Below are 13,781 nucleotides of genomic sequence, written 5' to 3' on the forward strand. Positions count from 1 at the left end.
ATCTTTATGGAAGTTTAGTAAAATAAAAATAAAATAAAAATCTATCTTACATTTGAAAACATTTGTACAATGTTATAATATAAACGTAGGTAAGTTACATAAATCCTCTGAGCCGTGCTCGTGAGAATTAAATGAGATGATGTTTAAAAGTTCCTGACTGCTTCTGACACACAGCAGAAATGAGCTAAAGGATCATCATTTTCTTTTTTTTTTTAAACAAAAAAGTAGATTTAATGCAGAGAACAACAATAATCTGAGGATAAATAAATCCACAACAGACTTTAAAGTTTGAATTTTTTTTTTCCTTCTTTGCAGAGAAAATGGTTTTCTGAAAGCACATAGGACTGACGATGTCAAAACAAAACTTTATTTATTGGTGTCCAGGTGATATAGGCATGGTCTTCCCTGCTGCCCTCCTAACACTTGCCACCGGCCAAGGTGATAGTTTCTCTTGCTTAACTCAAGATAGATGTCAGTTTCAGGAGTAACTGGATGGTTTGTTTCCTGAATCATCTTCTTGCAAGCCCATACTCTTTTGCACAAACTGAGGGTTCACTGTGATCTCCTGGTCCATGGCCTTCAGCCGCTCATCCAGCTCTATGCACTTCAGCATCTCCTGATCAATGTTATGAAGCATAGCTGGGTTATTATATTTTTCAGGGTTATCATGAAAACTGACCATACCATCCTTTGATTAATACTTGCAAAAATCTCGCCATCTTCTATCATGTGCAGAACGTATTTTTCTGCCTCTTGAGGTCCAGATAACTGCACACGACTTGCCATATCTTGTAATGATAGAGTTAAAAAAGTCTTTGTTAGCCTCTGAATATTCTTCTTATAAAGAGATGACAAGCATTGCTTCACCAGTCCCATGTTGTTATCACGAGTGAAAGTTTCACTGTGCTTGTTCACCAAGTTTCGAAGCTCTGAAGGGTTATTGGTTGAATAAACTTGTGCTAACTCATGGTATGCATTGCTAAGAGGCTGTTCATAAAAGTAGAGTGCTCTTTCGAAGTTCTTCAGCCCAGTATAGATCATCCCCCCATAATAGTAGTAACATAAAAAGTGCTTCGCATCATAGACTCCATTCTCTTTACAGATGTCCATCATGTCCACATCAAGATACAGCAGAGCAGGCTTAAAGCATTTGGCCAGCAAACAAAGCTGGCAGAGGTCAGCATGGATTGAGGTCAGCTGGTTTGTGTTCATCTGCATCTTGTCTATGGCTTGCTTAAGGATGCCAATTCCTCGCAGGGGCTGTTTTCTTTCCACAAGTGCATTTGTTAGCTGATGGCAAAGTCCAGCAAAAGTGTCTGTTGCATATCGAATGTGCTCCCCATTACAAGTACTGATGAACAGCTGAACCTGTGAGAATAATGTTTCGAAGTCAGGAACACTGGGCATAGAAAACTTCACAAACAAAACAGCAAGGACGCCCAAGGAGTGTTCTTGTACATCCAGAGCCCCAAGCACAGTGTCCAGATGGGATAAGTTCTTTGCAAGGAGTTCCCCACTCTTGTTGATCAGTTCACAAAGCTGTGTCATTTGCCCTTGAGCTGAGAGCTGTCGGACACTGTTCACAAACTGTTCCAGGGCAGACGCCATGTTTTCCCCCCTCAGGATCGTCATTTTCAAAGATGACCTGTATGCTATCCAGGGAAAAAGAGCCCCAAACAGAGGGCTTTTTTTTCTTTTTCAAAACTGTATTTGAAGAAGATTTGTGTCAAGGAAACAATACTCCGGACAGAACACTTACTGGAGACAGTGGGACGCAGAAAGGCAGGCATCTGGGAAAATCGTGCAAAATCATTTTTGAAAAAAGATTGAAGCTGAAATTTAATATTATAAATTTGCTGTGTTCAGGAATATCTGTTTACGGCAGCCTGGTCACACATACAACCTGCAGATGGCTTCTCGCATGTGAAACCGTGTGCTCACGTGCAGACGCTCATTAAATCAAGGTTATTTCTTCCCTTTATTGTCTGCTTAGTACTTGATGTAAAAAATACTTCTGTACGAATAGTGTGATGCTTGTGGTTAAGATTTAATATTTGTCGGTATAATTTCATTCCAGGCCATTATTTAGCATTTAAATTATCATTATCAAGAACTATTCCATCTGGGGCGGTTACATGACACTCATGATGTTGTCGCTAAAATCCACACCTGAGGATATGTTAATGAGCATAAAGTTTGGAAGAAACCAGTGTTAGTAGTGAAGGGAGTAATGTTCACAGTAACCAGGAACAGAGCATGATCTCCCGTGATCACAGCCAGGGTGTGGCCCAGCCTCCTGGTGTTCACGTGCAGCCTGCCAGGCCCAGGTTTGCATGGGCTCTGAATCTGCGTGTCCTGAAACCTGGTCATGGAGTCAGCAGACTTGGCGTCCCAGCCAGTCTGTGCCCCCACACACCCCCGCAGGGTGAGGAAACAGAGCTGGCATGGGGAGTTCCCTTGACCAAAGACGATGTAGTGAGATTGTATTTTTGTAACTGTATATAGTTTGCTGTACATATGGAAAAAAATTGTAGAGCTCTTAATTTATCCTAACAAAACACTTAGTGGTAAAGTTGAAGTGGGTGTAACCTATGGGCTCATCTAAGATCTCAGAGTCTCAGAGAGGAGCTGTACTAGTAAGGCGGACCTGCCAGGCGTGTGTTAATGAGCTTCTGTCCCATAAAGTCCAGAAATCCAGATAATATTGTTTCATCAAGTATTACAATGCACCATAAATTAATGATGTAGCGTGTGCTCACACACGTTTTCAGTTTCACGGGTCACCCTGTGTTGATGTGTGTTGATGTGTGCTGTGTGCGTGTGTATGTGTGTGTATGTATGGGTGTGTATGTGTGTGTGTATGGGTGTGTATGTGTGTGTATGTATGGGTGTGTATGTGTGTGTATGGGTGTGTATGGGTGTGTATGTGTGTGTATGTATGTATACACACACACACAGGCACAATTTTACATAAATGCATAGGAGCTGAGAAGAAAAATGCAGATATGTTTACAGTTCACAGAAATTACCTCTAGATAATTTTTATTTTCTTCTTGATCCTTTTTTAAATGTTCTAAATTTCCTCCAATAAATTAAGCAAAAAAATTATAATAAAAATGCAATAAATGCTATAAATATCTGCATTCGCACTTCACGGTAGCAGATTTGCGCAAAGGAAACAGATGGCTGTTAGCCCTGTAACATTCTGTCTCCCAAAATTAGAGCCAGCGACTCCAGTGTGATCCACTGCACAAAATGGATCCCAGATTTAAAAATGTAAATGGACATGATTGCAAGGCCTCGACCTAATCTGCAGGAGTGAGGGCGGCTCTGGTCAGCCCAGTTGTTTACTGACTTCGGGGCACTGTGCTGCCAAGCAGAGAAGTTGAGAAACAAAATACGTTCCTGGTCACAGGGAGCTCTGGGGAGGGTTGACAACCTCAGCTGCCATTGTGGGTACGAGCTTGTATCTCTTTCTAGATAAAAGTTCCGTGAAGGCAGAAAGCCATCTGCTTCGTCCACAGTGAATCTTCTAGGCCTTCCCCTACTTGTAACCTATGAACAGGTGCAAAATAAATATCAGTCAACCTGAAACTGAAAGGGTTTGCTCATGAAATTCACACCCGTGGAAATGGGGTCACCAGCATTTTTAAGCACCCGACACCGGCACTAGAGAAAGTTCCAGAGTAACAGCAGCACACAGCTCTGAATCCCCAGATTCTTGCTGTCCCTGGAGTGTCAGGTCGGAGTGTGATGCACACAGTGACAGGGTCGTATGCAACATGTATGGTTAGAGGGTCACCTCTCACAAAGGTCAGAGGTCATAGAAGATCTCATTAGGTCAAAGGTGAGGATGGGGAACAGGAGAGAAAGGAAAGGCAGCCTGGGCAAGTGGAGGGTTGACAGGAACATCCTGGGGGGTTTCAGTGACTATTTTATTTTATTTTTTACTTTTTTTTTTTTTTGACTATTTAGGTCAGTGAAATAACCCAAGGGTTTGGAAGCCATGGCAGAAAGTAGACGGGTTATACTGGAGAGAACGCGTAACCTGGGGAGGTTTATAAGAAGAGGAGGAACTTAATGAAACATATTTTCAACAAAGCAGCTGTGTGGAGGATGCCCTGTGTGGGGGATGCTGAGTGGCAGGGAGGTGCTGGGACGGGGCAGGGTTGGCGAGATGAGGTCCTGAGAGGGAGAATTAAGGGCTGTTTATAAAGTCATATCCACATAATTGGGTAGCAATGATCATTCAATCAGGAAATGTACATATTTGTCGAGTTAAAGAATAACTTGAAATAAGTTAAATTCAACAATCATGTCAGGTTATTGAATAAAACATAGCATTTGGAAAATTTTTTCTCTAAGTGGTGTTTGGGACCACACTGTGTGACCTGTATTTTTATAGGATGTTGTACCATATCTGGTCTTGTTGAATCATAATAATAGCATCAATTACATCTCATAGTCTTTGTAACCATGAAACACTTGGTCATTCCAAAACCCTATGACGGATAAAAATGAATCATAATTGCACCTATTTTAAAACTAGTAAGAGGAAAGTGATGCTTAGTCAAAAAAACTTGTATGATGTCAAATCGAAAGTCAGAGATGGTGTGTGTGAGAGGGTGTGTGTTTGTGTGTGCACCTGGAGGGTTCTAAACCCTACTCTAAGCTCCTTCTACCAGGCTGAACTGTAAAAAATAAATGAAAATAAATAAAAACAACTGTGGCAATTGTTAAGCTTGCTCCAAAGAGAGAATTATCGCCGACTCTGATCATGAGGCCACCTCTGATGTGAAGGAAAGCGTTCAAAGAATGCTACGGAAAATTCCCATACATCATAGCTTTTGCTTCAGTTCATAGGAGTTCACTTCAATTTTATTGGAAAGCAACTTATTTTTTAAGTTGCAAACGTGAGGTAAAGCACGGAGGAAGCTTTCACTCTGTGACCGGAGCTGAGTTAACCAGAATCCCCTCTGCTCATGAATTCGATTTTATTAAGTTGACATGATTAATTATTATTTCAGAATAAGAGTAGCGAGTTGAAATAGTAAGGTTGAACCTGACAGAAATTTTAAAATAAAAGAAAAACTATTCTAGTTCCTTGCTCTTGAGGATTCCATTCCTTTGGGATGTCTTCAACAGCAAAATCTTAGGATCGAGCTGATGGGTGAAAAGAGAGCGGACACAGTGTGGCCTGCAGATGAAGGGACGGCAGAGCTTGCTGGTCCTTCTCTGATAGAAGCACCAGTGGCGCGTCTGAAATGGAAACACACCCCTCGCATCCTAATGACTGTTCTGCATTGATCACACCTTCAAACTTCATCAGCACAAGCCTCCTTAAACGCTCCCTCCTCTACACGGCCTGTCTGTGCAGCAGCCATGACCAGCTCCTGAATCAAACACGAGCGTATTTCTCTACTGGTTAAAGCACTCAATGGTCCCGTTTAGTGTAGATTGGAGCCAAAGCCCTTCCCCGGCCCACGGAGCTTGGATGATTTTCTCTATTTTCCTCTGGAACTTCCCTCCTCTCTAGAGCAGTGGTTTTGACCCTTTTTGTCTCACAGAACCCTTGAATCCATAGTGAAACTTCCACCGCACCCTTCAATTATGTTAATCCAAAAAAGAGTGAAAAAAGAATACACTGACTGTGCTTCGAAAATAATTTAATTAATGACCTTTAAAAATTTCCACAGCACCCTGGTGGAGAATCACTGCTGTTCTGTTTCCCCGCGCCGCCCTTCTGCATCCTGATGCTCTTTCCTGAGCACTCTGCACCCCTCCTGTCCCTCTGCATGGGGTGTCCAAGGGCCCAGAGATCTCCAGAACCTTCTACAAGCCTGGGAGCCCAGCACGGACTGATTGACTAGAGCACAATGTTTTTAGTTTGCTTTTATTTTTTTCTCTTAAACAAGTAAATTAACTTTATTCTGAAAAGCTAGAACAATGGTGATAAGTCACGGCTGCAGAGGAACTCTAAGGGAGCAGAGTCTACTTTACACCTTATTCGTCAGACCAGCCTCTTCCTCATGCCCAGAGATCAAGAACTGAGAGTCTGGCCCAAGGGGACAGTGAGGCCTGAGCAATGTGACCCAGACACACCACTCGGGAATGGACAATAAGGCCCGGGAGAACGACGTCTGACATTCACATGTCGGCCAGTCAGCTAAAAATACCCACGCGACATAAGACCAGGGAGGGACACGTGACCTGCTGGTGAGAGAACGCAGAATACACACCGGGGACCCAGGGCTTGCAGTGTGCTCACAGACCTGGAAAGTAAATGAAGCCAAGCACAGATTTCTTTCTTTTATCAAAAAAAAAATTTAATCTGAACCATTAGAATATTCCAGAAAACATATAAACATCCTCACACAGTGATGGACACATATAAACATTGTAAAAGTATAAAGTTGTGGCAAATGGTAAATGCCAAAATCAGGATATAATTACCTCTGGCGTGGGGAGAGGAAAATATGGTGGGAGAGGGTTGCAAAGAGGGACAAAATTACGTGCATTTTTTAAAAATATGAGTTGGAGGCTGGAGCGGTGGCTCCCACCTGTAATCCCAGCTCTCTGGGAGGCCAAGGTGGGTGGATCACTTGAGCTCAGGAGTTGGAGGCCAGCCTGAACCAGAGCGAGACCCTCTCTACTAACAATAGAAAAGCTGGCCGGGCGTGGTGGTGGGCACCTGTAGTCCCAGCGACTTGGTGAGAGGTGCTAGCACAGAATTGGGGTGAGGGTCAAAGAAAGGAGAGGCGGCCAGTCCAGGGACAGATTTCAGCAGAAGGACCAGGTAGCCAAAAGCCAGAGGAACGGAAGGCAGGTAGACAGCCGGGAAGACAACGGTACTTGCAGTGGACGTGGCAGGCAGGCGGCTGCGTAAGGGACACACAGGTGACTTCCACAGATCAGTGAGGTGAAGATTAGGAGCCCAGCAGCAAATGGACATGGCATGTGCGGGAGGACGAACACGGAAGGCCAGCAAGGGTGTGGAGAGCTGTGCCAGCCCAGGGGAGCAAATTAAAGCAGCAGCAAGGTACGATTCTTCATCCACTGATTTGGCAGCAACAGGAAGATGAATCACAGCCCTGTCAGTGAGGGAATCGGGGACAATGGCTCTCCTGCACTCCAGAGCCCGTGGGTGGTACATTGGCACCACGTATGACTCCAGGTGTCTGTCCCGGAGACACTTTCAGCAGCACCTGGAGAGTCAGGCATACAGATGTGGCCTCACTTAGAAGCAGAAATCAGGACATAAATGCCTATTAGCCCTGGAATAACTAACAGGCTTGGACGCTGCTTAGAACACCGAACACCCTCTAAAGCAGCAAGGTAGACAAAAATCAACATGTAAAACTCTCTGGGACATATTGTTAATTGAGAAAAACAGCACGATTCCAATCTACAAACAGAAATCATAGTCAGAAAACCCTCCAGGCAAAGCAGCACTGGGAACACAGAGGCTTTTAGAGCCAAGCTGAAAAGGGAACAGCTTCTCACCTGGCAGGTGGCAGGGGCCACTGGGCAGGGGCCTGAGGCCAGGAGTTACAAAGGATCGCACTTGTTCTGGGTGTTTAAACCACCAGGGTGCCCTCTCCCATTTCCGGTTCTCGGACTGACCAGGGTGCCCTCTCCCACTTCCGGTTCTCAGCACATTATCAGATGCCTCCAACCGTTACTTAACATTACATTAGCTCATTTTTAAAAAGAAACATTAATCTTAGAAAATGCATTTATAGAAGTGAAAAAGAACAAGGGAACAATCAAACGTAACATTTGCACATAACCTGTGGTTATGAATACGGAATAGGCAGTAACATTTTCCAGAAAACTTAAAAAAGAAAAAATAAATAACAGCAGCCATCTGTCTAGTCCAAGCTGCAATATCCCCCATGCGTAAATTATTTGTAATAAGTACAGCAATCTCTTTATCTCTTCGTACAAGATATAATTGCTTAAAATATGTATATATAAATAAGCACGAGAACTTAGATGTAGGAACCTCAGTGTTGAGACTTATAATTTACCCAGTTCATGTCGACAATCTCATAGATGGATACCTAGCACTCCAGAGTACCAGGGAAGGAATTAGGGGTTACAGGCAACAGTTATCAACTCTGGTTAAAGTAAAGTGAAAACAGCATGAGGGAGGAGCAGAAATAGCTGAGAAACGGGTCCCAGAACCAGGCCTTCTGCAGTGATCCGGGAGAGGGGGCTGCCAAGCTGGGTACCACTTCTGAGATGCTGACTTTACTCAGGGAAGCTATAAAAGTAACATGTGTTGGTTGTGGTCTTACAATAGTGCTGATGCTGTCGTATCCCCTTAATGGGTACTGAGCACACATCTATACGTAACATAAATGTACGACTCCTTTATTTTCTCCCTAAAGTTATTACTATGTCCATTTTCCAAAGAAGCAAATTATTAATGGACAAGGTGTAGAATTGGGATCAAGCCAAGCGGGCACATTGCAGGGGCCACACTCTGGATCTCCGTGGAATCTGCCTCTGCTGTGTGCTCAGTAAACCCTGAGCAGGGCCATTGCTAGGGAAGGGCGGCTCAGTCAGGGGCTGCACGCCTGGCCTCGCCTGCCTTCTCCGGCCAGCAAATGAGGCAAAGAGGCACACACCATGCCCAGAGCTCAACCTTCGGGATATCTTGCTGCATCACTCATGTTTTCCACTTGCCTGGGGGACCCCAGTGCCCTGGATCAACTTAGACACCACACACTGAGGCTATGGGCATTTTCATCAGCCTGGGCTCCTCCTGGAGACTGTGGCAGCCCCGCCATCTCATCCCCACATTGCTTGAGGAAGAAACACGTCTCCTTCCTGACAAAGCCTTGAGATGCCAAGATTCATGCACTGTAACTGTTGGTGTCCCCATAACTAACAAACCCAGCTGTGGAAAACGCAGCAGAAAACACAGAAGAAATACCGGACGTTGGAGGACAGCCCCGCTCCAGTGGAGGTAACATCTGGGGTTTAAAACAGAAAACAAAAACTTCTTGAAAATGTCTCCCAAAGCCAGATGCATCTTAGGAAGAGCGGGCAAGGACTCGGAGTTCCAACGGGCAATGCAGAAGTCGTGTGCCCGTGGGAAAAGCCAAGGCCGGAAGGGCAGTGGTGCCGCCGTCCCGGCCTCCCACTCGGACCCTAATCTTCTCCACCCAGTGTGCTTTCCTGGGAACCCACTGTTTGCTCAGGGCTCTGTGTAAAAGCTATTGGGAAAAACAAACAAAGCAGCCAAATATAGTCTTTTTTTTTTCTCTCTCTCAAAGAGTTCCCAGTCCAGGGAAGGAGAAACGAACATGGCTTGAAGGAGGTGGTGGTGCGAGGTCCCTTCAAGTACGTTCATCCTGCCTTTGCAGACAGTTTGTGAGTGACGTGGACGGGACACACGCAGCAGCTTGAGCGCTCACATTCCAGGCAGCAGAGTGATTGGGGGGAGAATCTCAGGTGGTCACCTCGCTGATGATTTCTCCTGCACCGGTGACTTGTCTGTCAAGAATCAGTTCAGTTTATTATGAACATTACTATGCCTTGTGTGGATTTTTAGATATCGTCCTATATATGGCTCGAGTTTCTGAGAGTGGCATTGTCACCACTGTTTTAAAGGGTGACATTCAGCTCAGAGGGGACCTGCTTGCTTGTATCTATCCAGGAAAAAAGAGACAGCAGGGATTTGAACCTAGCACCACATGGTGTACGCCCAGGGCTATGTCCAGTCCCCAGCATTTGCTTCCCCTGTGCTCCTCTCCCTCCCCCGAGATGTTTCCTAGCTCTCGCTGTCACCCCATGAGTAGCTACTTCCTTTCCGAGCCTCCCCTGCTTGAGATTGAAATCTAAGCTGCAGCCTGCACCTACCTCCCTGCACTTCAACAAACCTGGGAGGGCGGGAGAAACAGAAAATAGCTCAGCAGATGTTTCTGGATAAATGTTTTTTTTTTAAAAGTGCAACTTGCTAATGTGGAGGTTTATTTTGGGGCCTGCCAGTGTGAGCAGATGTTCGAGAAGACGAACGCCTGCTTAGACAGTTACACACAGGAACTGAGGGCAGGTTTGCATAAACAGTCAATCTTTTAAATATAATAGGATCTCTGGTATAAATTCAGCATGCCTGTCCTAAATTAGTTCTTGGAGACTGATTTGGACCTTATACTTATTCTCAAACCTTTGTACTTGTAAAAATGAGACTCTGCAAAAGGGGAGGTAGAAATAGATGGTGCCCAGGACACGCCAGAGACTGTAATTAGGGAACATGATGCCCAGAGACTCTGACGCAAAGAAGCAGGAACACCTATTAATTGCTGCTATCTTGTTTTCAGATATAAATATTTACACTTCATTTCTTATTAAAATTCTGTTTCTTGAAATATTAAGCCCTAAACCCTGATTGCTGGATAATTAATGGCAAAATAATACGTCAAGACTTCCAGGGAGTTGAAAGTGTGCCATTTCAACTCTGGGTATTCCCGAGGTGGGTAAGGGACGTGCCCGCCCGTGGTCCTGGTGAACCCTCACTGCACACACGCCTGCGGGTGAGACCGTAAGGGCTGGGACTCGTAGGCGAGAAGGAACATGCTCTAACGCTTCAGCTCCACCAATCACGTGGACATCACGTAACAAATCAATAGATCCTACAAACCTCATAGAAAAATTCCTTCTGAAGAGGTTGTTTTTGTTTGTTGGTTGGTTGGTTGGTTGGTTTTCAGAGAGTCTCACTCTGTCACCCTGGGCAGAGTGCCATGGTGTCATCACACAGCTCACAGCAACCTCAGACTCCTGGGCTCAAGTGACCCTCCTGCCTCAGCCTCCTGAGTAGCTGGAATTACAGGCACCCAACGCAAGGCCCAGCTACTTTTTCTATTTTTAGTAGAGACGGGGTCTCGCTCTTGCTCAAGGGGGTCTCAAACTGCTAAGCTCAAGTGATCCTCACACTTCAGCCTCCCAGAGTGCTAGGGTTACAGGTGTTTTCACTGTGCCCAGCCTGGAATAAGTTTTAAAAATAAACTTCAGGCAAGTTTAAGGCCTGCGTAGAAGGCCTTAAAGAGGAAAAGAAGAAAAGCGTAGCTGGGAAAATTTTCCTTTGTGGAACCATCAGAGTGGTAATATAAGGTTCATGATGGTTCTGACTTAATGTTGTCCAAGATCAGGAAGGCTTTCCGGGAGCAGGCTGGCCAGGGGAGTTTGCCCTCCAATTGGCAGACATAGCTGGGAGTCCGCTTTACTGAGGGTCTGGATGTAGTTCCCCCTGACGTTCCTTACTGGACTTGCACCATCTCTCTGAGTTGCCGTAACTTCCCAGCGCCCGTGTAGCCTGCCCCCTCAGTGGGCAGCTCTTCCTCCCCGGTGGGGCCACGTGGCTCTCCCACCACTTGCTCCTCCTTGGCAGCTGGCATCTGTCAAAGCTCCTCGCCACTTGGCAACTCTCTGCATCTCCGATTTCGTTTCCAGTGAGGCCCCAGAAACACTAGTCTTCTGAAAAGCCCCCAGATGTCCCAGGCGACTTCAAACCCCAAATTTTGCAGACACTCACCTTCCATCTGGCAAACGTGTGCCCTGAGCTGGGCTTCAGCGCAGTGGCTGCCCATGCTGACGGCTGTGCCCCAGGGTCTGTAGATCTCAACAACGTTCCTGCCCAGGCTCGATCCTCCCAGTGCCAACTGCTCATCTCCATTATCGTTACTCTCCCACGGCCTGACATTAGAAACTGCACGCACCCCGCAAACAGCTGTGAAACCTGGAGGGCAGGAGAGTACCCCGCTTGCCTCTGGGCCTCCCAGCACACACCTGGAGCATAGTGGGCCCACCACGCAGTCCGTGCCTCTGCTTAAGCGCCGACAGAGCATTGCTCACCGGCATGGGCAGCGCCGGCTGCAGGGACTTCAGGAGTGACGCTGTCCATGGTTCTCCTTGGCTGCACTTGACTCACATACAACCCAATTGTACGTTTGCCAAGTAGTGGTGGCATGTCATTCTGGAACCAAATGCTTGCACTTTCTGACCTAAAAGAGGAGAGAAAGCTTCTCTCTGTGGCCACCCGTAAAGTCCCAAGGAAGGCTCTGATTCTGAGTCTTCTGTTCCCCCTCAGGGCCCTCACTGACGTCAAGAGGATGGGTCAAAACAGCTGTCGCTGAGGGTGAGAGGTCTGGGCCACAGGGTCCTGAGATTGTCACCCACACCTACACCAGGCAGAGGAAGGCGGGGAAAGAAAAGGAAAGGTCTTGAGGGAGACAGAAGAAGCAGAGAAGGGATCTTTAATAGATAAAAGTGACAGTTGTTTGGGGAGGCACCGGTGGCTCAAAGGAGTAGGGCACCAGCCCCATATACCAGAGGTGGTGGGTTCTAACCTGGCCCTGGCCAAAAGCTGCAAAAAAAACCCCAAACAGTTGTTTGTTATAGGAGTTACTATGACATAGAATGTGGCAGACACGGAGAGATGTCCCCTTACTGAAGGGATTTGCAGAGAATACAGGTTGACGTCTCTGACTCTCATCCCCACAGTGACTTCCATGGTATGCAGAAGTCTCGTGTGTCACGTGACTATAAGTTCACTCCGTGTTCAAGACCTGGGCTCTCCAATCTCACGATATAATGTGTTCAGTGTGCAACATAAAAATTTCATGAATATTAAGAGATTCCCAGTCCAGTAATCCAGTTGGGCTGTGTTTAGACTTCTGCCCACAAGCGAAGGAATCAATCTGTTTCCTGCAAAGTGTTGTTTGCTGTGATTACTCACCTCCATCGAATGCTCCTATCTTTAACTCCTTGTTGTTAAAATTCTGTACAGACCGCTCAGGAACCATAAAACCATGGGCTGAGAGTTTCTGCCAACATCACCCAGCGGGAAGGCGACTTGTTGGGGAAATTGCATCTGCGTTTTCAGTGTGTCTTTGCTACCGATGCACCTTGGACATGTTACTTCTCCTTGATCCTCTACTATTTTATCTATAATAGGAAAGATTTCACTCAGTGGTTTCTTGGTGCCTTTCAGCATTAATTCTCTGTGCATGTACAGAAGATTCTTACAAGTACAAGACTTGAGAGCTGTGTCTGCCTCCAAACTGCTGAAACCCAAATCGTGGCACCCCTGTCAATCATGGAGACTCAGTTGGTTTCCATCCAGGAAACACACAATTTGGCTTCATGGTTTGGGTTAAACCAAATTTTAAACAGCATGTTTGACTCTGTTTTCTTCAACCACTTTACATCCCTCCCAGAAGACTGACCTGCTGTTCTCTGCGGACTATATTATGTTTGCGTCTGCAGCTTTCCTCAGGCAGATTCTGTCTTCCATTTCACCTGGGCTCAGCACCCATCCCAGAAGGTCCAGGAGAAGACGACCACATATTCCACCAAGCGTTCCTGTTTTCCAGTTTGCCTCCTCCCATCGGAACGCCCCTCTGTCCGGGGAGCTCTTTCCACACGGTCCTTACGCCTCTGAGCACCGCTGAGCCCGCCCTGCCTCGTGCTGTAGACACCTGGGGTTTAACCTCATCTCTCCCCGTGGGGGAGGCGCCCCTGGGAATGAGGGAGGCGTTTAGTCTTTACCCGTTCCCTGAGGTGCTGCCTGTGGGTATTTTATAGATGGTTTTCATCAGATTAAGGCTATTCCCTTATCCTCACTTTTATGAGAGAAAACAAACATGGCAAGTATGGAGTTAGGATGTCGCAAATTATTTTATTAGGATAAGAGTTCACAATTCAAGCAGTTGAGTCCCTGATTTTAGTCCTTGTGTGTAATCCCTTAAGTGCTTTAAATATGGCTGGTGTGA

General features: G+C 46.0%; 1 protein-coding gene across 1 annotated transcript; it reads right to left on the minus strand.

Annotated features, from left to right (window-relative positions):
- Positions 1-280: 280 nt before the first annotated feature.
- Positions 281-1,614, minus strand: LOC128576078 (COP9 signalosome complex subunit 3-like). Its single transcript, XM_053578092.1, is given in 2 exon segments — positions 281-693; positions 696-1,614. Coding segments are annotated over 2 exon segments (1,128 nt in total). The 5' UTR covers positions 1,609-1,614; the 3' UTR covers positions 281-478.
- Positions 1,615-13,781: the final 12,167 nt, after the last annotated feature.

This window comes from Nycticebus coucang, chromosome 23, assembly GCF_027406575.1.
Source record: "Nycticebus coucang isolate mNycCou1 chromosome 23, mNycCou1.pri, whole genome shotgun sequence".
NCBI lineage: Eukaryota > Metazoa > Chordata > Mammalia > Primates > Lorisidae > Nycticebus > Nycticebus coucang.